Below are 26,956 nucleotides of genomic sequence, written 5' to 3'. Positions count from 1 at the left end.
AATTCATAAGGACACATGTCCCCCTCAGAACAACACTAAATGTGTATCAAAATGGAAAGGATCTGCATAGAAAGCTATCCAAAACTCACGTGTGACCCTTCATTAGCGCTCCCACAAGAGAGCACTAATGAGAGGGATTAAAATCTGTTTGCCCTTCTTCCAGAGCAATTGCTAGTGTTCACTGAAAAAATACATTGACATATATTAAAATACAAGGACATCTATTATTAAAATCTAAACTCCTAATGTGTCTTAGGACAAAGATGTAACCTAAATAGTCATGGATATTTCTGAAATCAGTGATGAAAGAAACTTAAGATGAAACAAAAATATAACTTTCTGGTATGGAGCTGAAGATGGACTTGACATTGATGGCCAGGAACAGGTCTGTTAAAGTGAAGTGATGCTTCAAATTTATTTAGTATCTGCGTGGGTGGCCATAAGCATGCCTACATGTTTGTGTTCACATACAACCATGAGCCAGTTTGTATCATACTTCTTCCAACATCAGCTTCACTCTGATAGGCAGGCTGACCAGAATTTTGTGAATCCCATTTTTCTCCACTAAACTTCAGCTACACCCTTTGGGAATTAAGGGACCATGTCCCTACACACAAGCTCTTACCCAAGGACACGGGCTGCTCATCACCTTTCTCCTTTCCATCTTCAGCTGCCTCAGTCCCAAGGTAATATGGCAGGGGTTTGAGCCAAATATCCTTGCAGATTATCTGTTAAGAATAAGGACAAATTAGCTCACTGTTAAGTTGCCCCGGAACTTCCAACATGCACTTAGAATTTCCCCCAGTGAGCACCCACCTCAGCAATCCTGCTGCGGTCTAGACAGTTGTGGTCCACAAGCCAGTTGAACATGCTGACACTGTTGTTATATGCCATGCACCTTGGAGCTTCACCCATATAACCCTGAAGCCACTTAATTGGAGAGGAACGATATGCTCTATAGCCTAAGGGATGAGAATGCAGAACAGAGCCAGATCACATCGCCAGTTACCTGTCACCCATGTCAAATATCCACTCTCTTAGTAACATCTCACCATTGATGTTAGCTCGATATTCCTTAACAATCACTGTGTTAGAGAAGTAAGGATTGCTGCGGAAGAACAACCTGATCTTGAAGCGATTCCTGGGATGCTTGAGTTTGACCACCTGTCAGGATAAGATGGAGCATGCTGATTTTTCACCAGTGAGTCTCCTTTCAACTGTTCTAAACTACTTCTGTTACTCACAGTGCCTTCTGAATAGGACTAGCCTGAGGCTCAAGGAACTCACCTGTAGGTTGGTCATGTAGCTAAGGATGTCTTCGTCCTTATCACAGATGATGGGAGATATCGGGGAATGGTTCACAAACTATCTATCAAGGAAATTTCACAAGAAAAGCTCAGTGAGTGTGAGTGTGTGTGTGTGTGTGTGTGTGTGTGTGCGCACAAGAGAGCCAAAAGCAAGGGGAATATGGAAAGAACGGGAAGTGGAAACAAGAAACCATAGTTGTTGGGTGTTCCTTAATATATCGTTACGTAGATCTTCTGTCTTCCAAGACTTGTCTGGATATTTCATTTTCACAACTCACAGGAAATAAGTGAAGAGCAAGCATCACATTCTCAGAGCTGTTTGAACATACAACAGAATCATGAATATCGAATTCGAGTCTCATCATGTGGGACTAGAATTCAGACCTACACAATGCACAGCTGGGTTATTAATATTACTGGATCACAAGGTCCTAATACATCCTAAAATAAGAGCTCCTGGTACATGTTAATCTTTAAGTGGTGGACAAAAGGAGGGCCTCTGTCCTCAGTATAGTGAGAGCCCTGATTCTTGTGAGCTAAGGATGAACTGCACCGAGCACTTCATACCTCTGTGTGCCACAGGTTCTTACTGGCAACCTGGCAGCAATGGCAAAGACAAGAATCTCGTTTCTCTGACAGGATCCACACCGAGCTGGTGCTTCCTTTGAGAGCCACCTCAAGCATCACAGTTATTGGCAGTAGTCTTCCAACCAGTTGTCAGTGACTGGGTTGGAGAATCGTTCTGTTACCCTAAAGTCTCCAACACAGGCAAGACTGTGCTTTCAAAGAACCTTCCTTCCAAGTTGGAGGAATACCTTGACAGTTGGTGGACTTGTGCATAACAGTGTAGGTTCAGTCAGCATGCCCTCCAGGCCTCCCTAGAGTGTTTTAATGTGCTGTGGAGGAAATTCACTTTCCTCACAACAGACACTTTTTCACAGTGATGCATTTCCTCAATGCTAATTGGGTAACTGGCTACACTCTCGACTCTGACTCAGCACATAAAAGGATACAACTTTAGACCAGAAGCCAGGGAGGTTGTGGATGATCATCCCTCTGCGTTCCATCAGAACCTTGCGTTTCTGCTTCAGCTTCTGCAGCAGCCTCTGCTTCAGTCTCTCATGGGCCACGGTCGATGGATGTCTCCCAGGGTACACTTGTAACTGGGGTGTCCTTGACCCAAATGCCGGTGGGGCCTGCTGGTTCTCATGCCGCCTTTCCTGGTGGGCAACACAGACTGCTAGGAGCTCCTGCTCCTCTCCTCCTCCTCTGCTCACCTCCCTCCAGCACGCTCCTCCCACCTCCTGCTCAGCCACTACCCCAGCACCTTCAAAGTACACAGCAGCCATGTTGATGCTGCTGCCGCCCAGCAGGGCCGGACTCTCTCCCTCAGCTCACAGACCTCACTTTCCTGGGGTTCTCCTCAGAACGGACACAGGGCCCCTTTTCCCAGCAATGGACACAAACCGCCTGGCACCTGACGGCAGTGGTAGCTGCGCAGGCCCTGCCGCCTTTCCTGCGAGGAGGCTCCATGTAGGGCCTCTTTCCTAAAGCCCCTCTTGGCCCTTCTACCCGCCCCGCACCACAGCCATACTCCACCTCAGTGGATTCTGGGCCCGGGTCTGCAGCTGTTGCCATCCTGAAAGGAGCGTGTGGGGAATGTCCCGACTTCTCCCTGCCTGAACACTGCCCGGGTCACCCCAGGGCCCCGCACTGTCTCCCGGAAGTGGCGACAGGCCAACGCCAGGCGCATGCGCAGAGATCTCGGCGTTGACGCGGGGCGGGGCGACGCAGTGCGTGGAGTGGACCCCCGACCCACCCCCAGCGTGCTGAGCTCTCCCGGGAAGTGCGGTGTGCGAACAGGAAAGCGAGTGTGTCAACCTGAGCCTGGCCCCAGGCTCCCTGTGCACAGGGAGGGGAGCCTTTGCGGGGTGTGCCCAGCTCAGCCTTGTACCAGGGATGCAGGGTGCGGGTGAAGGGGGCAGACAGCAGCCCTCCTGTCTGACACGGGCTGCCTGGGTTCAGCCCTGCTGCTGGGCCATGTTTCTGGTGTAGGCATGCTGAGGCAGCCATTGTGGGTCTGCTGGAAGAAAAGCATGTGGAAGGACACGTGCCCAGAGTGGGCTAATATACGATTGCTCTGGTGGTGGGTCCTGGGTGGCTTTGGTGGGCTCCCTGCCCCACCATGCTGTGGGTTGCTGGATCCCCTGTCCTTGGGATTTCAAGTCGACCTGTATTGCAGACAAGAACTTGGGAACGCACGTTCTTGGGAACTCTTCTTGCCAACTTCCAGGCATGATCCTCACATTGCAGGCAACTAAATGTTAGCAGTGTTGCGAAGTGTGAGTCTTTCAGTGGCAGCTTGTGCTGCCCTGAATGTTAAGGAACCCTAGTTGGACTGCACTGTCCGTGTCACAGTGTGGGTTCACAACAAGTTAAAAGTCTGAGAATGTCCAGCATTATTTTTCTGTTAAAGCCTAAGTGATTGCAAGAAAGATGAATAAATAAATAAATAAATAAATAAATAAATAAATAAATAAATAAATAATAAAAACATTGCCAGCAAAAACCAGTGGGCTTAACTTTTCAAAAGTAAAGTCACAATAAATATTCTCTATTCATATCGTATGGACTGTGTAGGTTCATTATGTAAAGGCACACAGTGAGAGTGAACAAAACAGAGAAGGTCTGTCACACACACTCAGAAATGGATCTGGATGAGAGAGCCTCCACAATGTTTAGCTTGCTCCTGGTTGGCTTCCCAAATGGCAGTCTACATGCTGACAGAATTGGGCTGTCTGGAGTTACATCTGGGCCTTTCAATTGGGCGGTAGGGTTCTAAGTACTGGGCTCATAGAGTTTGCCCACAGGAATGAGCACAGGGCCATATGGTATTGGAAGTCATGTCTTCCCCAAGACGCCCAGGGAATGCTTGTGACTGAGCCCAAATAGCAGCCACATTGTGATTCTTGTATTCAACGACTTTCTCCTTCCTGCATTACTTGATAAACATCCAGGGTTTCAAATGATAGGTGTCAATATAGAGGTATCAATGACACGGAGAGCAGCTTAGTACAGACCTTGGGTTGGATAGAACCTCTTGATGACCTGTAAAATATATGGTGTGCTCTATGTTCTTCAGCACATAGATCTACTTTCAGAGCTAAAAAAACAGCAGCAGTGAAGCAGCTCACTATGGATTAGCTTGAAGTAATATCAGGTCTTTCAAATGCAGAGTAATGCACACTCTCTTATTTTCTCCCTCCCTCCCCCACTCTTCCTTCCCTCCCTCTCTGCCTTCCTTCCTTGTCCCTTCCTTCCTCTCCTCCCTCCTTCCCTCCCTCCCTCCCTCTCTCCCTCCCTCCCTCCATCTACCCTCCCTCCATCCCTCTACCCTCCCTCCCTTCCCCAACCTTCCCTCCCTCCCTCCCCCACTCTTCCCTCCCTGTCATCCTTCCTTGTCCCTTCCTTCCTCTCCCTCCCTCCCTCCCCCAACCTTCCCTCCCTCCCTCCCCCACTCTTCCCTCCCTGTCATCCTTCCTTGTCCCTTCCTTCCTTCGTTCCTCTCCCTCCCTCTCTCCCTCTTTCACTCTTCTCTCCCATTCCTCCCCACCCCTCCCTTCTCTCTCTTTCTCACTTTCTGCTTACCAAGTATTGGTTGTTACTGGAACTGTGAGAGCTGCTCCTGGAATGTGGGTGGGTGGGAAACAGGAGCTGGCTAATCCTTCTGTGATGAATAATGGGCTGAAAATGGGATCATGACAGAGGAACATGTGGCAATAGCAAAGGTTCCTATGGTGGGCAGACATGAGGGCCAGTGATAAAATTTGCCTCTTTAGGTTTTCCCACTTAGAGCATCATGTCCTCTGCACACATGAATATTGGACTTCTTCTCTTTCTCTATTGAGCCAGCGACTTCTTTCTTTCCCCTCCCGGTAAGAATGGCAGAAGTTGATATGCTTGGCTTGTTTCAGATCTTGGAAGAAGTTCAGCTTTTGACAACATAATTTGATGTGGCTGTTGACTTTGATATATATATATATCCTTTATGCTTTTGACAAGAGTTTTTCTATACTTAATTAGTCATTTTTTTCTGAGGGTGGGTTTTGAATCCAAATATGTTTCTGATTATTTTTAATGGCCTTACAGTTTATTCTTCATCCCGTAGATACTATTCTTATATTCCTTGATTTACATATGGTGATATGTATTGCATTTACTGGATGAATTTGATAGATTAATATGTATGACTATTATATCTTTACATTTCACCTATCTTTAATTATTGTTTGCTTCATACTGTTTTGTGGTTCATTGATTGCAGTTATGCATTGGTTTTCTTATCCCTTTTGTTGTGTCTTGTAACTTGACATGCTGTGCTATTATCTTTATTCATTATTCATTTCTAGGTTTCTTTTAATTTTACCATTGACCCATTGTTCATTCAATAATGTGTTGTTGAGCCTCCATTTTATGGCATAATTCCAGAGTTTCATGAATTGTTGATTTGTTTTAGAGATTCATTATATGATTCTAGCTATTACACTTTGAGGTCTGACTGACCCAGAGTACACATAAACTCTGTTACTTCTTGCTTGATTTTTTGTGTAGTTGATATGGCCATTTACTAAGTTGGAATGTAGCTATCAGCCATTATTATTGTAGTGAAGACTTCTTTCGCTTTATGTCCATTAATAATCACATTTTATTAGCATGTAGCATTGTGAATATATATATGCATTTATTATAGGTTCTTCTCCATACTGAATTATTTCACTGTTCACTGTGATGCACTTTGTCATCTCTTTTAATATATATATTTTATATATAAAATATACATATATTTATAAATTTATATAACATATGGTTTTATATAATATATTATTTTATTTATAAAATATTTATTTATTTTATTTATATATATTATGTAACATATGTTATATATATTTAAATTTTATATATATATGTGACAAAATCTATTGTGTGTGATATCAGTATACATAAAGCTTCTCATTTGTGTTGTCGCTGGCATGGTATTTCTCACCCATCACCTCATTTTGTCTAGTCTTTTTTTTTTTTTTTTGGTGAGTTGTGTTGTTTTTGGGAGGAAATAGTTATGCCCTGTTGTTTGTTATGTTTAGCAAATGTTTATCTTCTTACGAGCCGTTGGATCTTTGCCTGTGGAATTATTAAGTTAACAACCTGATGTTGCCAGTTTTTCATAAATGTTTTCATGGTCTATTTGTCTATTTACCATGCATGTTTTAAAGTTTTATTGATTTTTATTGGAAAGTCAGATATACAGAAAGGAGGAGAGGCAGATAGGAAGCTCTTCCTTCTGCTGACTCACTCCAGCAAATGGCAGCAAGTGCCATAGCTTCCCTGATCGTGAGCCAAGACCTGTGAGCTTCTTCCAGGTCGCACATGGGTGCATGGTGCTAGGACTTGGGTTATCCTCAACAACTGCTTTCACAGACCTTATAAAGGGAGCTGGATGGAAAGCAGGATCACTGAGACAGGCACCAGAACTGGTGACCAGATAAATCCCAGAACTCGCTAGGTGAGAACTTTAATGGCAAGTTTAATGGCATGCTGGGCCCTCCTCTCTATTTTTATTGCTGAGTTTTCCCTTTCACTGTCTTCAACTGTAGTTAGTGCAAATCTCCCCTGTTCAGTTAGGACTTCAAAAAGCATCTTTTGTACCTGAATGAATAGTGGTAAATTCTTCAAAATATCATTCTGCAATTTTGTTTGCTTTTGTTTGTTTGCTTGTTTGTCTTCATTTACATGGACGGCATTTTAGGATGCAGACTTGTTATTTCTTTCTTTGAGGCCTGAAGTATCTATCTACATCTCTCCTGGCATATACAGTTTCTAATGAGAAGTTAGATATTAGTGTATTAGGGCACCTAAGAAAGTAATCCAGCATTTCTCTCATAACAGGTTAGGATCATATCCATTTATTCTTGACAGTTTGACTAAAGCATGTCACATTATACTGTTTGTTTCTGATTAGGCCGATCATGAGTTCTGTATATTTCTACTTTGATGTCCCTTTCATTCTACTCAAAAGGGCCATTTTCTACTGTTAGTTAGCTCAATAGGCCTTCTAATACTTTCTCTCAGAATCTTCACAAGACCCTAAATTATAAATGTCTGATTGCTTTGTATATACCCATGCATCTCCCAGACAGTTGCCAGTTTCATTTTTAAACATAGCTTTTTAATTTGATTGATTATTTTTAGCCTTTTGGGGCAGGAATTCAGCAGATCAAGCAAGTCAGAGATGATAGTGGCATCAGGCTATGCTGCACAGCATACAATTTTAAACCAAAGCTAAGTTTCTACCTTGCACAAATGAAAGATGTTAGAGCAACTTCCTGGAGCTGCAATGGTGACTCAACAGGCAAATCCTCCACCTGCAGCACTGGAAATCCATGTGGGCATCTGTTGAACAACTGCTGCCTCATTTCTGATCCAGCTCACTGATTATGAGCTGATAAAGCAGCCAAGGTTTGCTCAATCCTTTTACATTTGCATCCATGTAGGAGATCTAAAAGAATGTCTTGGCTCTTTCCAGATGCAGCCAGTCATTTGGGGATCAAACCAGTGCATAGAAGATTCATATTTCACAAAGGAAGTTCCATTAGCAGACTCAGTTGAGGAGAACAATGTTGTATCCACGTATCTTTGGTATTTGGATCACGATAAAATGTTGTCCAAACCAAGCTGTCCATATTGCCTCATATTGTATCTTATTTAAAGAACATGCATGTTATTTGGGGAAAAAAAAGTCTATGGCATATTAATTAATTACTAGTGGCTCCCTTGAAAGCTTCAATTATAACGTAAAATCAGTCATGTTATCTCTGCTCATCTGCAGATATGTGAAACATGTAGTTGATCAAAAAAGCAAAACAATAAAAAAGCTCATGCATCAGTTCTGAAGGGGAATACAATTTCTGTCCTTTCAAAAGTATTGGGAGTTAAAATGCTGCTGTCTTTAGTGTAGCTTCCACTTATTTATTCTTCTCATCACTTGAGGATCAAAGCTGAAAATACCTACACAGCTATATCTGCAGCTTATCTTTGTGGTTTAATTGTTATCTGTTACTGTATTAACTGACCCTTCTGGAATTCAATGCATATTTTCCCTAGTAGGAAATCATTTTACTAACTTTGGAAAGCCTTTCCATTACTTGATATGCTGTTACTTCTCCTGATTAGAAACCCCCAGCTGATATTTCTTCAGTCTATATAGACACTATATCTTGATACAGTATGTATGCATGCACATATATATAACCATATATATTCACACACATATATTTATATATATACTGATGTATATATACATATAGTATATATATGTACACATATATACATTATATGAATTTCTAATTGCTCATAGAGTTCATGGATCCAAAGTTGAAGCAAATCACAGGTTCTGATGAGACAAGTCATGATATGCTCTCCACTGTTGTACTAAAGAGAAGACTGCATTTTCTCTTTCTCAGAGACATTAGTAAGAACTTACTGCTAAGAAGACATTTCAACTTTGCCAAATGTATCCTCATTTTACAAATGTGTATTTGCTAGGTTGATGTGGAAGTTGAGAGAGCAAAAGTGATGGAGAAGGAGACCACCGCCACCATTCACCTGAAACAATGTTTTCCCCTGTATTGGAACCGTATATTATATTTGCACAACAACAGTCACAAGTCCAGCATTGTACTATTGAGACGTATTCTGACATTGTAGGCACATAGTATGCAGAACACTTTGATATGTAGCCCAGCATTCTAGTATATAGTTAATGGTTTCAGTGGGAGTCCATCTTTGATTCAGAAGTAGAGATGCATACTGTAATGCAACTCCGAATCATGGGGTACTTCCCTTCATTACACAGATCCTCCAGATAGATATGTGTATCTAAATGCTTGCCCATAAATCTATTGACCCTGTAATTTGCAGGAAGGTTTCCTTATATTGGAGAGACCATATGATATTGATGCTCCTGGGACTGGATCATTTCACTGATCATAACGCAATCTATTTGGTACCATTTTGCTGCAAATGTCCAAAATTCATTCATTCATTCTAATGGCTGAGTAGTATTCCAGAGAGCAGATATATCACAGTATCATTATGTACTCCTCTTTTGATGGGCATCTGTGTTGTTTCTGTGTCTTTCATGTTGTGGATTGTACTGCTGCAGATTTCTCATATGCAGCAGTTTTCTTGATCACATGGCTTCAGACACCACTTGGTTCAGTTTTCATTATATTGCCTATTATGATATTGAGTATTTCAAATCATCAATGTACTTGATTTTTTTTCACTTTTCTGACTTCTCTTGCTTTTTCATATGAGATGTTCATTACAAATAATTGCACATCTTTAGAGGAACTTATTAGTGTATTTGAATTTTCTGAAACAACAGTGCTACTTTACTTTTTCTTTATTTAATTATTTTTTATTTTATTTTTGACAATCTTTACATAGCTAATTAGGGTAAAAAGTGCTGAACAAAATGAGTAAGACTATTATTTCCATATTGATTGTTTCTTTCATGTATCTGAGGCAAAGGGGGTTTTGACAGAGAAGCCCCATGCAGTTTCCCACCCTCCCCAGGTCCCAGATGTGGAGCATGCTCTGAGATTCTTGCTCAAGTGGTTGTGATAGTTCACATGAATCACTGCCAATCTCACCACTCCAAGCACTATGAGTTCCGTGAAGAATCCACTGATTGACACAGTCCATCTTAGAGTCTCTGTTTGCCCAGTATTTTGCTACCAACATATAGCTGATGTACTTGATTGACTTTATTCTATCTTCTGTCTTTTCTTGGTTGGGGTCCCGAGTCCAGCACTTGCATTGGGGAGATCTCAAAAACAACTTTGAGGTGTTCCCAGGTTCTTTCATGCACTAGCAAGTACAGGGCCCGGCACAGGCCATCGCCTGATTCAGCTGGTGGTTGCAATTGCTGGGTTGGTTCTGTTACCAGCCCCAACTTCCACTGAAACCAATGGGCGTTGCAGACCAGCCTGGTTCTGCCCAGCACATACTCGGCCATCACATAAACAAATGGGAGCTGCAGCCTAGTTGGAGCAACCCATAGTAACCCCCACCAAACTCGCCCCCTGCCCTGGTATGCCAGTACATGTAGCAGAACAGTCCAGTCTGTCTCACATCCCATTTGGCACTGATATATGTCAATGGGTATTAAGGTATAGTTGCATCTAACCAGCTCCACTATGCAGTCCACATGGATGTTGTTGGGTGTCTCTCTGTCTAGCCATCCCCAGCCCCTGTCCTAGTTTTCATGCCCTCCCATGGAAGTGGTAACCCAAGAAGGAGGAGCCCACTATTTCCCTCCCAGGCCTCTCCCACTCCTGGATTATGCACTCTCCAGGTGGTTCTTTGGTTTGACTAGACAGAATTATCCCCCAGCTTCTGCCAGCTGATGCTGTGACGAAGCCCAAACAACCCTCACCCACTCATATTTTGTTTGCACCAGTAGGAATAATCAGCCCAGACTGGCTTTTGCCTGCTCTGTTCCACATGAGGCACACAGGTGTTGTAGCCTTGTTTAGTCAGGTCTGCGCCCTTCCCAGCTCATGCTCTCCAATGGGAGTAGCTGTGCAGTAAGGTAATCACCCCCCAGATTCCCCACAGCTGGCTCTGTCCCTTCCCTTCCTGGTTCTCACTCGTGCTGGATGGGCAGTACAGTCACGACTGGTACAGGCAGCCTCACCTTGCTATTCCGTATTGTGGACTGGTCTTTATCACGACCGAACCTAGCTCGACCCACAGCCCACTCTGGTGCTCAGATTTGTCAGTGGATGTTGTGAACTGATTCAGCCTGGTCTGACCCTGACGCATGACAAATGTATGCCAGTGGGCAACTTTCCTTGTCCTGTTCTGGGCTGTTTCCTATCATGCTTTTTGCACTTACCTGCCGGTTCTGTGTCCTGCCAGAGGAGTTGCCTAGTCTCCTCCATCAGAACCTCTCCCAATGCCAGATTTTGGGCATGCCAGTGGGTCCATGAGACAGCCCTACTCAGTTCACCTCCTGTCCTAGCAGGAACAGTGGTTTTCCTGGCTGGCCTTCAACCCAAGCTGGTTCTTATTGTTGGATACTTCAGCCCATCCATGCATCATCCATACCCACATACAGCTCACACATGGCTCAGTAGGGGTTGAGAACTTGCCTAGTCTGTCCCACATCTACCCTGGTCCTCCAGAGCACAAGACAGTGTTGGAATCTAGCCCTGCTTCGTGTTTACAGTCCCAGTACAGCACTTGTGTCAAGGAGACTACAACTGTATGCTGATCAGAATGCAGCCCCCATTCCAACACCATGCTCCTTGGTGGGAACCTCAATCCAGTTAGGGTGTCACCTTTGATTCCCAACCAGGCCTGCTCCCAGCCATAGATCATATGCATGCCAGTAGTTGCTCTGACTCAGCATGGCTCTGTCCCCAACCTGCCCGGCCTCTGCCTTAGACACTGTGGCTTAGTGTCCCTGGCTCAAGCAGACCAGTAGGTGCAACATCCTAGCTCTGCTTGACCTGTGCTTCATCCTGGTCTGTAGTTTCACTTGTGGGCTAAGGTTTGCTCAGTACTGCCCGCTATAACCTGTTCCATTAGCAATTAACACATTAAGCAGCTGTTGGAGCTACTTTTCCCAGCTTGTCCAACCCCCCAGGTCTGACCCACATGTTCACTAGCAGGAGGTATGAATCATCAGGGGAGTTTCTCAAGTTCCTCAATTTGATTCACTCCCTGACCCAGTTCTCATATGTGCTGTTGTGTTTTATGCCCGTGCGCAGCAAAGTCTGGCCTTTCATTTGGACTTGTATGAGCTGGTGAATGCTGCAGCCCAGCGCACCCCTCACTCTATTCAGGATGCACATTCGGTGCTGCTGCCCTGACCAGTCCAGACTGTTGTTGGTTGCTTTAGCTGTGAGTGATGGCATGCTCGTGGGTCACTTCTACTTCAGTCCAACACCATCCCAGCTCTTGCGCTATCCAATGGGGCTGGAGCTTCCACAGGGTTTGGCCCACATACTCCCCACAGAATCTACCCTCAGATATGGTTCTCAAGTGCTAGTTAATGTCATGGTCATGCATAATGTGACCCGTTTCCTGAAACATCATCATGTCAGGTATAGGATATAATCTTGTTGGACAAGCCCTGAGCCTTAGCTTTTGCAAGGGCTGGTGTTTGGTGGTAAGCATTGTCATTGGGAATCTTTAGGATAGATTCATATAGCAGAAGCACAGTGGGTTCCAATGGGAGCTACCTAAGCAGTGATTGAAAGAACCAAAACCCCAGAGTTACCCAGCGTGGCTGTCAGCAGGCAGAGCCTAGCGCCAAATGGTTGGCTGCCTGCCCAGGGACAACTGACCACATGCACGTTGTGGCTGGCATCTGGGATCTGGGCATGAGACACCTCGGCCTGAGAGCCCCCTCAGCAGCTGGGAGGCTGCTGGAAGTTTAAACCCCGAAGCCCAAGGTTGCACCCCTCCCCCATCCCATCCACCACTCAATGAGGGTGGTGGGTGTCCCCAGGCCCCTGGCCCCAGGCCCGCCCAGCCCCAGAGACTTCCCCTTCAGTGTACTCACCCTGAAGGGAGCAGCCCCTGGAGCCCAGGCAGGCCCAGGGACAGCTCACCACGTGCATGTGGTGGCTGGCGTCTGGGATCTGGGCAAGAGACGCCCGGGCCTGAGACACCCCCAACCGTTACTTTCTTATAGCTTCCTTCTGAGTTGTAAAATGCCATTTTGCCCGTTACTCCTAGGAACTCCAGACATCACTTAAGGTTTGTGGTTCTAAGAATTAGAGGATCAGACTGTCTATAAAAAGGAGAATTTCATATTCTTCCTTTCCAATATGTATCCCTTGAGTTTTCCTTTCTTGTCTAATCACTTTTTACTAAACTTTCAAGGACGAGATATAGCAGAATAGGCCAGAGCAGAGAGCCCTTTCTGGATCTATTGAGTGTGGCTCCAGCTTTTGCCAGTTCAACGGGTGCTGTTTGTGGATGCATCATACATATATTCTTAGTTGTTTTGATTTATCTTCCTTTGTCACATTCACATACGCTGCTGCTGGCCATAAAGTTGTCAGCTTTTGACCAAATGATTTCAGCTTTAAACCTTTGTAAGAACCTATAATTTCATCTGTCAAATTGTTAGAAATTATTATTCTGGTTCACTGACCTGTATACCCTGCATCAACTCTGCTTTCTTGGGATAAATTTCATTTTCTTTGGATGATGTATTTGACGAATAGTTTCTTTCTATCAAGTAGTATCTTGTTGGGATTTCTAAACAGATGCTCATGAGCACATGATTTGTGCAAGGTTATTTCATTTTCTTTCTTCCATTTTTCTTACGTTTTATGATCAACAATATCAGAAATGGTCTGCCCGGATTTGCTCACTTTCAGGATTTTCTTGTTAATGACTTACAAAGAATTGGATTAATTATTTCTTTTGTGGAAGAATAAGAAATAGTAATACCTGAAACTGGGCTTTTGTAAAATGTTATTTGTTAGATACTAAACCACAATGAAACACCAAAGCTAAAAAGACTAGAATGATGTCAAAACCAAGTTTATTGAGATCTACTCCCAAGTGAGGCTCATTGGTTTGCGAAGAAGCTAATGTTCATAGGCCACAAATTTGCACCTGAACTAAACCACACACTCGTTAATTAGTGATGCTAATGTGGCTTGACGTAAAGTTGCGTGTTGTCTTCTGATTGGTCGGCTCCATTTTAATGAGTGGGAACTTGTGGTGCCACCTAGGAGCTTTTCCCCTACCTCGGGTCCTCTGGGCTAACATTATTAATGATCCAATTTTAACCTGCTTAGTAACACAGTATTATTCTATATATTCCTACTTAACTTCACTGACTTACTTAGTTAAATGATATTTGTCAAGAAATTTGTTTTTCTAAATTTTTGAAGCCTTGACCTTAAATGCTGCTATTGACAAATAACTGATTTTGCTGTGATGGTCTCAATTGTAGAATCTGCCCTTTTACCAACAATTCTACTAAGGTGTTTGCTATCCATTCTGTGGTTTCATGGCCTGGTAGTATACACATTTCTTTGCTTATTTCAAGTAAACCTCCTATTGCTTTTTCACTAAATGCTGTACACTATGTTTTCAATTGTGTTTATGGCATGTCGACTTACGTTATCACTTGCCCTCTAGTAATTTTCAGCAGGATTCATGCTTCATTGTCTGTGTCCTAGGCATCCATTGGTAGATCATTTACCAAATAGGTTGCGTTTTTCAACTTGTGAGTGATTGATATGCATTTGCCTCTTAACATATTTGATATACCCAAAACCTCAGATATTGTATAGAATCATATTCAGATGTTCTTTTGGACTTAGCATATTTCCCTTTAAATGTTCTTAGTAATCTACTGTTATGTGTATGTTGCTTAATCATTACTAGCCTGCACTTAACACTGTTTGATAATTAGTTAAACTCCATCTGTTTCCCAGCACAATTTCACCCAAGCAAGATACAGAATTTTCCAAAGCAGAGACTTAATTCTGTATGTTTTCATTAGTCCTAAAGTAATCCTTTCTAAATGTTTTCAGGTATTTCTGTAAATCATCTTCACAGTTTTCATTTCAAGTCTTGTAGTTATTGTGATGCGGATAGGATCTGTGTGCTTTCCTGTGACACCTTTCCTGTGTTCTGGGTTGATCTTATTGGCTCTACAATCTCCCTGTGCTCTGTAACCCTCCTCTGTGCATCTGGAATAACTGTACCCTCAGGGGAGAGTCACAGCAATGTCACCGGATAAAGGAGATCTGCCTTACACTGCAGGGAACAGGGATCCCCAAGTGGCACCCTGTTCTGCACAGTGTATCTCCTCTATAGGATGCAGGAAAAAACACAGCATAAGAATAGCTTCAATGATGGATGCTCTCACCACATCCTCCTACCTCGGAGTCAGGCTGACCCACTTTGTGCCACAATCCCTATATCCTCAGGTGCTAAACCACATAGATAATCTGTGTACTCCTGAATATATGCACGTATGCTTCCATGATGCCCACTGTCTGTACTCTGGAACATCTGAATTCCAATGTTGCAAAAGGTCCAGCCTCACTTCAAATTCTCTTTTTTTTGCCCTGTTTCTCTCATTTCACAAGGTTCCCTCAAGCAAAGTGCTTTGCATGTTACTGACTATCTTACAAGAGAAAAGCGCAATGTTGTAGAAGGAGATGGAGAAAGGCATCAAGTTACACCGTGTCCCCTGCCAAATCTGCACAGCAGAGTCAAGTAGCTTTATTTTGGCAGGAAAAACTTCCTAAATGGATCTCCATGCTAGATTCCAGTAGCCTTAATTTGGAAGGCAGAACCTCCAACTTCTGTGTCTGGGAACCTGCCTTATTAGGGAGATGAACAGAAACCATGAGCCCTCCCTTTGCCTAGCTCTGCTCCAAAGAATCAATGGAGACCCACAATTTCCTAAATTGTCCAGATGTGAGGATGCAATACAATGTGCATCTCTACTTCCGGACAAAGATGGACTCTTAGTGAAACTGTTTACTCTATCTTGACAATAGGATGCTGGACTCTCTGACATTGTCCATGCCCACAATGATGTATATGAAGAACTATACTATTGTAATGTTATAGGGGAACTCGGTGATGGAGGAGGAAATTGGGGCAGGGATAAAGGAAACCCCAGGGCCTATGGAACTATATCATAAAATGATAATAATAAAACAAAGGAAAATAAAAAATAAAATAGGAGAAAGATGTATTGCTGCAAGAAGTGCATACAATCCATTGAAGATTATTCAATGTTTCCTACATATGCCTTATGGTATACAACTAGTCTTCCTAATCATACAGTTACCTAGTTGTAGATGCAATAGATATCCCTCTGATACCACTCAGTGTCATTAGACAAGTGACCTGCTGCTCAACAAAATGCACGATGAAATTCAGGCAGAGAATTTCCAAGCTTTAACATAACTTTCAGTCCATGGCATGTGTGAGTATCTAACAATCCACTTGGTACAAACACCCACAGGTGACTTAAATCCCTGTTACACCGAACTGTCTCCATTAATAAAATAATTTGAAGCTCAATAATTTCAATAAGGTTATATCTTATTATCTGAAATCCCTGTTACACATGCACAGAGAAGAGCTGTTCATTAAAAAAAAAAAAAGGATTTTCAGTATGTCATAGAGAAGGACAGAAAAACCAAACATATTTGACAAAGGACCATATTCAGTAACCCTTTCCACCCAGCCTTAAACCCACCCATGAGTAAGGACTAATATGCTCAATAAAATGATCTCAAGACATAGATACATGCTAAAATGATCTCACAGATAGTCAAATATTGAGCATCCAAAACCTTGTGTATCTCCCAACTCTAAAGAAACTGTCATTGCATCATGCAAATGTACCTCCAACTCCTTCCAAATTTAAGAGAGATCATGTCATTTTTAAGAATTATTTCACATAGTGTAACCCATACATACATGTGTACCATTTGTACATACACATTTATAAGAATGCAACTTTTTAATTGTCAGGAAATGAATAACCATAGGCTCAATGAACATATGTTGAACATTTTTTGGTAAATACTGAATTGATATGTGAATCAATCACAGAAAAAGCTGTGAATATTATAGGGTGTTAAAAATTATGCAAAAAATCATTGAGGGTACAGAAAATATTAAAGACAGGCACAGAAATTAAGACATCAATTAAACAGGAACTGAATATTGGGGATACAATTCAGGAAAATAAAAATATGAAGACAAAATCCAACTGTAGCTTCTCAGCCATATGAGCTTAATTTGTTACGTCAAATACAAGATATTGGAATGAGAGCGAGACAGAAACTGCATCAATGCACCCTTCAAACACGTGGATCATTGTTGCTCATGAAGGTGACGTGACAGACAAATCCTTCTGAGTTTCAGCTAAGGCCAGGATGAATGTAAACACCACAGTCCATCTGCTGCTGCTGCTTCTGAGAGGCTCCTTTTCAGGACGTTGCATCAGGTACTGAGACAAGCTCGCCATCAGGTGGCCTGATGAGGAATGTGGACATGCCAAGTAGATTTGACAACCTGCCACAAACATAGCCCAAGTGAATCTCTAAAGTGGAAATTGGGGTGATGTGTGTCTACTGAGGAAAGACTGATATCTAAAGGACAGACACAGGTCCAAATACAGCCTTTCACAAAGTAAAGTTCACGTACAGCTGTCTGGAGAAACAAAACTCAAGGGATTCCAGCAGATGTGACAGGCCAATCACATGGCTTACCCTCACAGATCTCAGAGTTATTTGCCATCTGAAGTAAGAACATCCCAGTCTCAAGTTGCTTCTGTCAAAGGTTGTTGGCCATGACTCATCCACTGCTCCTGGTCATCAAACAGCCGACCACAAAACCAGCAAGTAAGTTTGAATTTTGTGTTTCCACAGGCAAGGATGCTGCCACAGGACGTTTGTTCTTGCACATTTGAAACATTCAAGTCATTTTCATGCCCACATTCAAAGTTTCTCCCCATATGAGATTCCAAAGAAACATTTTCCTGCAACGCAAACAGATTTACAACAAGTTTCTATGTTCTTGTGAAAGCCCTTATGTCTCTTGTTTGAACTGAAGAGTTCCCAGGGACTACATCAGCTGCTGACTGAGTCTTCAAAGCTGTCACCTGATAAGTACGTTCTTCTGGTGAGGTTGACATAGCCATGTCAAGACTCTTGTTTCTAAACTGAGTGTGCTGCCTTGGCAACATCTGTTTATTTTATCTGCTTATTACTCTTTTCGTCTTGTTTGGTAGACACTGGCTACACTGTCATTCGCATGAGTGGAGAGCAGAGCTTGGTTCATACAAAACAGAAAGTTTCACATGAGAATAGTAACAGCACCTCCAAATATTTCACCTTTCCATTCTCTGGAAAAATGGGGAAAAATCATAAAATGTAGTAAAGGTAGAAAGATACATTTTTGCCAAAATGACACTAGATTTTATTAACCTCAATAGCTTTATGGTAGATCTCAATATGTGATCTTTCTTTCAAGATGTCTTTATTTTTATCTGAAAGACAATTTACATGTAGAAAAAGACAGGGACATGTGTTCCCTTTTCTTGTTCACTCACCATACAGCTACAATGTGGAGCACAGCTGATGTACATCTGGGGAGTTAAATGCTTCTTCCCGGGATCCCAACTGGCTGCCAAGGCAAAAAGACATGGGCCATCTTCAATATTTTTTTCTGGCCTTAAGCAGAGACTTGGATTGGAGCTGGAGCATCTGAGACATGAATCTTTGCTCACATGTCATGTCAATACGTGAATGTGGAGGATTAGCCTACAGACCCCCATCCTGGACACCTAATATATGATCCTCAACACCTTTTCTTTCATGTGTACATTTTTTTTTGTTTTTGTAATGAATATGTGCACATAACATCAGAATTGTTCAGGGTGCTGCTGGTAGTCCAAATGGCACTAGTTTGTGTCTCAGATGCTCCACTTCAGAAAGGCTTCCTACTTATACACTGGGAGAGCAGCAGGCAATGACTCACATCCTCGTGCCCCTCTACCCAAAATGGGAGAAAAGGAGAATTTCCTAGGTCCTGGACTTGAAGCAACTCTGCTCTGGCCAATGCTACCATTTAGTGAGTGAACCAGCAGATGGAAGATCTCTTTCTGTGTCCCTTTCTCTTTTCAGTCCACCTTCCTAACAAGCATAAACCCTTAAAAACTAATGGCATATACACCAAAGGCATACAAGGAGTCACTCACAACACCTTCAGACAGGTGTTTTCCGTATTAAAACTGTATTAACACAAAGAAAATTGATTTGATGCTTCCAAGAAGTATGATTCTCTCTAAACCATCACACTTCTACACTCCATGGTTTCACCAAAAGTCCTTCACCTAAAAGAGCAGCAGAGGCACCAACCAGGGTCTACATGAGAATCCCTACATGAGAAACCTGTGAGATAGAGGCAGCCTCAGCAACAGCTTCAAATAGCAGCCCTTACACACACAGTCATTAGACTCTCTGCACCACAATGCTAACCCAGTGTCTCTGCTATTATGTAGAGAACTCACAGCTATTTCAAATAGAGACACAGTGGTGGATAAAGAGACACGTAAGCTTCCTTGCTAACCACAAGCCACTTATCTACCTCTGACTGGCACAAAGAAGAGGTCTGTCATTTACAGACGAAATACAAAACTTTGATAACTACCACATATACCTGACTGACAAGGCTAGGCAATTTCTTGGGGTCTGCACAATTAGGGCATTCATGTACACACTGATTATCTGACTTCTGAAATGAATTAAACATCACACATCCTTAATCAGCTGACAGAAAGCAAACTATACCTGTGCCTGTTCTTAAGACCTGAAATTAAAAAAAAAAAAAAAAAGGAACTACATTGTTTCCAGTCCTTCCTAATATGGACGGCATCTGGCATTTCTGGGCCGTCTAATATTCTGAGACAAAAGTGCCCCAACCATCAAAGTGTTACTTTTAAAAATGGGTTCAAATCTAAGATAAATTTAGATGCAAGCATTTCTAAATATGGTTAAGTAGAAAACAACTGCACTAACCAAGATTTTCAGAGACATAAACAGCATAGAGATAGGATGGAGGGTCCAGAAGACAGTCAAATAGTAATTTTCAGCAGAGTATGAGAGAACAGTGGAAGCCCTACGAAACGCACAGCAGACACTGGAAATGCTATTTTCAGTCATCAGCAAGGACACAGCCCTCTCCTACTTCAAGTAAGAACAACTGTGCCACAAATCATGAAATCCAGCTGAGCAGAAAGAGGTGCACACAAAGTGTGTAGAGTGAATTGCTTCCAGAATTGATGGCAGTAGCAGGCCCCCACCAAAACTCTGGACCAAGGCAAGTGCTACAGTAAGGAAAGATCTAGCTGTACTGCCATGGGAGGAGGCAAAATCCTTATTCCTCTACTTTATGGAATATACAAACTGGCACTGGATAGACATCATTTTGACAGTGACTGTGATCAGGCTGCAGACACCCTGTGCACTTCTGAGTGGGTTGCAGAATTCACTGTTGGTGTGCAAAGGCCTAATCAGGGCTCCTCACTCACTATTACCCAAAGCTGGAATCTGATGGGAAGATTCGTATACATGTATCTACCATTAAGTATATTACAACATAAAGTATTGCCATGCCAGCTCCTAAGGCTGTTCATCCAGATCTGGCTAGAACTGGCATCTATGCTGGTCTCTGAAACTGGTTCTGCAGAGAATGTGAGCAAAGATTAAGCATCCTATTACTGTGGGATCTTCCACACAAATACTCTGGGAATTCAGTGATTGTAGGGTGTAGTGTGGATTGCTGTCTAGTGAGGCACACAGAGATGCAGTCTGATAGAAATCGCTGTGAGACCGACGTGATAATCTTTACAGGAACTGGAGCACTGTGCTGTAACTTGGAATTGATGTCATGGAAGAAGTAGAGGCCACATAGATTTACACCATTGTGATGATTGTCTCTCCAGGTCTGAGGGAAAACAAAAAACAAAAAACTTGACGGTCTCCCCTCATAACAAACAACATTTCCTCTGGACTATGTAACTTTTCCAAATGAACTCTGTAGAACTTCAGCATAAGGTGAAGAGACTGACCATATGCCTGAGAATAGACCCAAAAATAATATAAATAGAAGTAATGCCAGTGTTGCTATCATACAGCTGAGGGAGGAAATATTATTCATTGAAGAGATCTCTTTAAGAGTGAACAAATGGAAATAATATGAAAGAATTGTCGAAACTGTAACAAAAATGTGAAAGCCCTAAATGCAGGCTCTTTAATGATGCAGAAAAAAGTTAGTGCTGTAAGATAGTTCTTAGGAAAAATCTCAGTACTACAAAAGAAAAAAACAATGTGCTAAAGTAAATGGGGACCTTATCCAATGACACATCTGTCCTTGGAATTCCTGTGGGTGAAGAGGCAATGGATGAGAAAGCCTACTCACATAAATACAAAAAGAAAACGTCACTATTACGAAGAAAGAGAGGGTATTCAAGTACAAATCTACAACAAAACAACTCATTCTGGTGACCAGGGAAACATGCCACAGGTCATGTCATGTTAAAATTTCCACTAGTGAAATCAGAGTAACCATTCTAACAGGTGGACAAGAGAAACTCCAACCAGCATGCTGACTTTTCATGTGAAAACACACAACTGGGCAGCATGGAGGCACAGCACTGGTATAAAAGACACAAGAGCCATCAAGAATAACATGTTGAGGAAAACTGCTAATTTTTAAAATTCCTTATTTTTAATGTTTAAACATTTCTACAGAGAAGAGACTGAAAGAAAGATCTTGTGTCTGCTGGTGCACTCCCCACGTGTCTGCAATGTTTACAGCTGAGTTCATCCAAAGCCAGGAGATAGTGTCTTTTTCCAGTTCTGCCACAAATTGCAGTTTCTGAAGCTTGGGCTATCCTTTGCTGCTTTGCCAGGCCAAAAGTGGAATACCCAGAATATAAACTCATGCCCACATGGATCCCAGCACATGAAAGGTCAGGACTTGAGACACGAGATTACAGTGCTAGAACTGGAAAATTTTCACTTTCACATGAAGGCAAAATCAGCACCTTTCAAACCAAACAATAAATAGAAATAAGTTGGCAGCACAAGCCAGGAAAGTGTTACTTTTACATGTAGGTGAACTATGCACTTTCCCAAACAAACATGAATAGAAATATGTAGGCAAGACATGCCTTGTCCCAAGTTTGAGGTTTCACAATATTATACACCCAAAGTAGATTATTATAATCACCAGCAAGAAAGGAAGGAAGATAGAAAACATTGGTTAAAGGCAACAAAGAAATTCAAAGCAAACAATGAGAAAATATAAGCAAAAGTGGTAGGGCGATGTCTTTGCATTTCCAAAATGAGTCTGCATAGAAAGCTCTACATTTTAGCCAAAATTTACTGATTGTATAAATGGGCTGGAAAATAAGACCATTCTATTCTGGCCAAATAGGAGTATGCCTCGCCAGCATAGACACACAGCCCAAGATTTTGACAGAATGGCAATAGAAATCGTGCAAATGGAAATCAAAATGAGAATGTGTGTAATCTAATAGCAGAATTTTTAATACAAAGTCAGATATACAGAGAGGAAGAGAGACAGTGAGAAAGTCTTTCATCTGATGATTCACTCCCCAAGTGAGTGCAACAGCAGGTGCTGCACTGATCTGAAGCTGGAAACACGGAACCTCTTCTGGGTCTTCCACATGGGTGCAGAGTCCCAAGGCTTTGGGCTGTTCTTCACTGCTTTCCCAGGCCACAAGCAGAGAGCTGGTTGGGAGGTGAGGCTGCCAGTATACAACCGGTGCCCATATGGGATCCCTGCACATTCAAGGCAAGGACTTTAGCCACTAGGCCATGCACCCGGCCACACAGAAACAGATTTTATTTTATTTTCATATTTTTAAAAAATTAATTGTATTGCATTATGTGACACAGTGTTATAGGGACCTCTCCCCAAAACCTCTCCCCTTGGTGGATTTCTCCACTTTGCTCATTACCACAGTTCAAATTCAGTTGAAGCACTTTCATTAGAAGTATTTAACAAGCATAAAATCCAGCATCTTATTATCCCAGTGAGTTCAACGATTTCTTGGTGAGACCATCTCTGGTCTGAAGGTAAAGTTGGCCAAGTATTGTCCCAATCAATTAAAAGCCCCAACATAACATCAACAACAATTTACGCATTTTGGCATTAATTGACATGGTATTGATTAATCAATATGCTAATAGGAAAATGCAGATTCTTAACTGCATCCTGTGACTTCTTCATAGACATTTCAATTTTCGTTTATATTCAACCAGGTTCTATACACCTTGAAATGGCTATAGATTACTATTCTGCTGTCTCGTGTCTATTTTCATTTTAGTGTTTATCTGTTTATAGTGTTAAAGCATGACTGTGCTGAATTTGGTTGTTTTTCTGGTGGTCTAAACTGGCTTATAATCTTGCAAGACATGTGTTATCAGTTTAGGTACAGAACATTTTATTTCTAGGAGAGGTGTGCAGAGAACTCCCCAATACCCCAGTGAGGCGTAACTGATCTTTGTGTCCCAGTTAGTGAGGTATGTATGAGTGAATCCCCGCTGACCATTTCCTGTTTGATTCTAAGCTTTCTTTGTTGTTGACTGTCCGTTCTAGATTTTTTGTTGGGTTTGTGTTTGTACATTTGTTTTTGTTTTTTGTTTTTAAGATTTGTTTAATTTTTATTGGAAAGGCGGATATACAGAGGAGCAGAGACAGAGAGGAAGATCTTCCATCCAACAATTCATTCCCCAAGTGAGCACAACGGACGATGCTATGCCAATCCAAAGCCAGGAGACTCTTCCAGGTCTCCCATGCGGGTGCAGGGTCCCAAAGGTTTGAGCCAACTTCCACTGCTTTCCTGGGCCTCAGGAAGGGAGCTGGATGGGAAGCGTGGCTGCCGGGATAGAACCGGTGCCCACATGGGGTCCAGTGTGTGCATGGGGAGGACTTTAACCACTTGCGCTGCCGCGTCAGGCCCTGTTCATTTGTTTTGAGGGGTTTCTGGAGTCATCCTAATGGTCATCGCGAGAGAGGGTGGGGACTCAGAGCTGAAGCTAGATGAGGCCCAGAGAAAGCTCGTCTCTCTAGTCCCAAAGGAAGTTTATTATTCTTCTGTTTCTGCGGATTGCTCAGGGCTCCTGGTTGTCGTTGTGATGGTGCTGGTTTCTGCATGGCAGAGTTTGGACATTTTCCATCCCCTGTGGAAGCTCCAGATGGGGGTAGGTGACCTAAGAGTTCTTGGCCTTCGAAGGCACTCAATTTCCCCGTGGTCTCCTTGGCAGTTGGGATGTAGTCCTTGGTGCTGGTACTGATAGTCCTTGGTGAGGATCTGGGAGTCTTCAGGGTTGGGATACAAGCCTCCTTCTGTCCATCCCTCCACTCTGGGGCTCCCTGCCTGCTCCATATGCACAACCTCCTGTTAAGAGGCTGTCAGGATTGCTCCCAATCCCCCCCTTATGCCTGGGTCGCTTTACTACTGTCTAGTGCAGAGAAATCTTCCATCTCAGTAAAAAGTGTGAGGAAGACGTGAAACATAGCCTTTCAGGATCAAAACTGGTAACTAACAGACAACAGACTCAAGTCAGCACTAGACAATAGTAACTACATAGATTTTAATAGAAAATGAGTTTTAAGAGATGAAGATGTGTATTATTCTTTTGTTTTTTAGTTTTGTCAATCTTTACATAGTTAATTTGGGCAAAAAGGGTCAAGGGCTACAGGAAAGTGGGTAAGACTATTATTTCCATATTGTTTCCTTCATCTACCTGAGGTAAAGGGGGATATTGAAGGAGAAGCCCCACCCGGTTTCCCACCCACTCCAAGTCCCGCGTGTGGGGCATGCTCTGAGATGCTCGTTGAAGTGGTTTCAATAGGTCACCAGTTTTGAAATTGCTGCCAATCTTACCTCTCCAAACACGATGAGGTTGTTGAAAAATCCATTAATTCACATTGTCCATCATAGCGTCTCTATTTGTCCGGTATTTTGTTGCCAACTTATAGCTGAGGTGGTTGATTAACTTGTTCCATCTTCTGTCCCTTCATGATTTGGGTTCTGAGTCTGGCATTTCAATTGGGGAGATCTCCAAAGAAACTTCGTCTGAGGTGTTCCCAGGCCACATACTTGTATGCACCAGCAAGCACAGGGCCCAGCACAGTCCATCACCCAGTCAGCTGGTTGTTGCAATTGCTGGGTTGGTTCTGTTTTCAGCCCCGCCTTCTACTGGGACCAATGGGTGTTGCAGTCCAGCCTGGTTCGGCACAGCACATGCTCGGTCTTCACCAAAACCAGTGGGAGCTGTATCCTGATGAGAGCTGCCCACAATAACCCCCACTAGGCCCAACCCCTACCCTGGTTTGCCAATATGTGTGGCAGACCAGTCCAATCTGTCCCACATCCCCCCTGACTCTTGTACATGGCAAATGGCATTGAAGCTTGGATCCATCTAACCAGCTCAACAGTTAAGCCTTCACGGGTGTGGTTGAGTGCCTCTCTGTCTAGCTACCCCAGCCCCTGTCCTAGTTCTCGTGCCTTCCCTTGCAAGTGGTAACCCAAGAGGGGGGAACCCACTATTTCCCTCCCAGGTCTCTCACTCCTGGATTGTGCACTTTCCAGGTGGTTCTGCAGTTTAACATGACAGGATTAGCCCCAGCGCCAGTTTCTGACAGCTGATGCTACAGCTATGCCCAAACGGCCCTTTCCCATTCTAATTGTAGGTTTCACCCATAGGAACAATCCACCTATCCTGGCTTTTCCCTGATCTAGTCCACATGAGGTGCACAGATGTTGTAGCCCTGCTTAGTCTGGTCTGCCCCCATCCCAGTCCATGCTCTCCACTGGGAGTAGCTGTCCAGCAGGGGAACCACCCCCAATGACATTTTAACAAGTAAGGTGCATAACTGGTTTGGGGGGGGACTTACAGAGAAATCTCTCAAACTTTGGTGATGGGTACTTATTCTTTGTGCTCTATCTAACAGGGTATGTGTGAGTCTTTAATGTCCTATCTTTCTTTATTCTCTGCTTATATATTCCTGTGTGTGTGTGTGTGTGTGTGTGTGGGTGTGTAGAGGAGGAGGAAGTTCTGGGGCAACCTTGTTGGTCATTGTACCGACTGGAGGTCCAGAGCTGGAACTAGGCAAGGACTGGAAAAGGCTCTTCTCCCATGTTCTGAAGGAAGTCTATTGATCTTCTGATTCTGATGACCAATCGTGGTTCGTGGTTGTTGTTCTGATGATGTTGGTCCTATGTGGAAGGACTCAGGCTTCTTTCGTCTCATGCAGTTTGTCCAGAGAGGGGGATGTCTGCCCTCTGGGTTCTTGGCCTCCGAAGGCAATCCAGTTCCCCGTGTTCTCTTTGGCTGTTGTGATGACATCCTTAGTGCCCATTCTGGTAGACCTTGATGTGAGTCCAGAAGCCCTCAAGAGTGGGATACTAGCCTCTTCCTGTCCTGCAGCTCTGCTCTGGGATTCTCCCCTATTCTGTGCATATGACCATGTTTTAATGGATTACCAGGGTTGCTCCTGATTCCCTCTGCATGTCATTGTAGTTTTTTACTGTTGTCCAATACTGTTCCAAGTCTACCAGCTATAAGATACGTGTCCAGATCCTGTAAGTTTCACTTCACTGCTTCCTTACTCTTTCAAGGAGATGAGAGATTTCTCTGTGCTCCCATCTAGTTGTTGTGTACCACCAGGATTTAGGAGCGTGTTGGGTATTACAATCATTCAAAACACATGGGGTGAGACCATGTTAGTTGCATATTCATCTGAGGAAGATTTGTCATCAATGGAAATCTTTAGGATTGCTTCCCGTCCCTTAAACACTGCAGATTTGGCTAGGAGTTGTCTGAGCAGCATTCAGAGTGCCAAGTTCCCAGGCTCCCTGGCTGAGCAGCCAGCAGGCGAAGCCTGGCGCCAACTGGCCACCCGTGGTGGTCCCCTACAAGGACGCAAGGATCGCTGGTGCTTACTGAGCTAAAGGCGGCCCGAACGGAGCACTCCAACACCCG

At 43.1% G+C, this 26,956-nt stretch overlaps 1 protein-coding gene across 1 annotated transcript in view; it reads right to left on the bottom strand.

The window, feature by feature from the left end:
• Positions 1-625: 625 nt before the first annotated feature.
• LOC121169643 (testis-specific Y-encoded protein 3-like) overlaps positions 626-26,956 on the bottom strand; it is a gene marked incomplete at its 3' end in the record, with an annotated part of 137,539 nt that continues 111,208 nt past the window's right edge. The window contains exons 4-7 of the mRNA XM_041000209.1: positions 1,288-1,365; positions 1,053-1,164; positions 817-962; positions 626-728 (exon numbers count right to left, since the gene is read on the bottom strand). Coding sequence (XP_040856143.1) covers positions 626-728; positions 817-962; positions 1,053-1,164; positions 1,288-1,365 — 439 coding nt within the window. The remainder of the gene's footprint in view (positions 729-816; positions 963-1,052; positions 1,165-1,287; positions 1,366-26,956) is intronic.

This window comes from Ochotona curzoniae, unplaced genomic scaffold, assembly GCF_017591425.1.
Source record: "Ochotona curzoniae isolate NIBS_2020 unplaced genomic scaffold, NIBS_Ocur_1.0 scaffold_2310, whole genome shotgun sequence".
Taxonomy (NCBI): Eukaryota; Metazoa; Chordata; class Mammalia; order Lagomorpha; family Ochotonidae; genus Ochotona; species Ochotona curzoniae.
The sequence above is the reverse complement of the archived record's forward strand: the minus strand, read 5'-3'. Positions and strand labels throughout refer to the sequence as shown.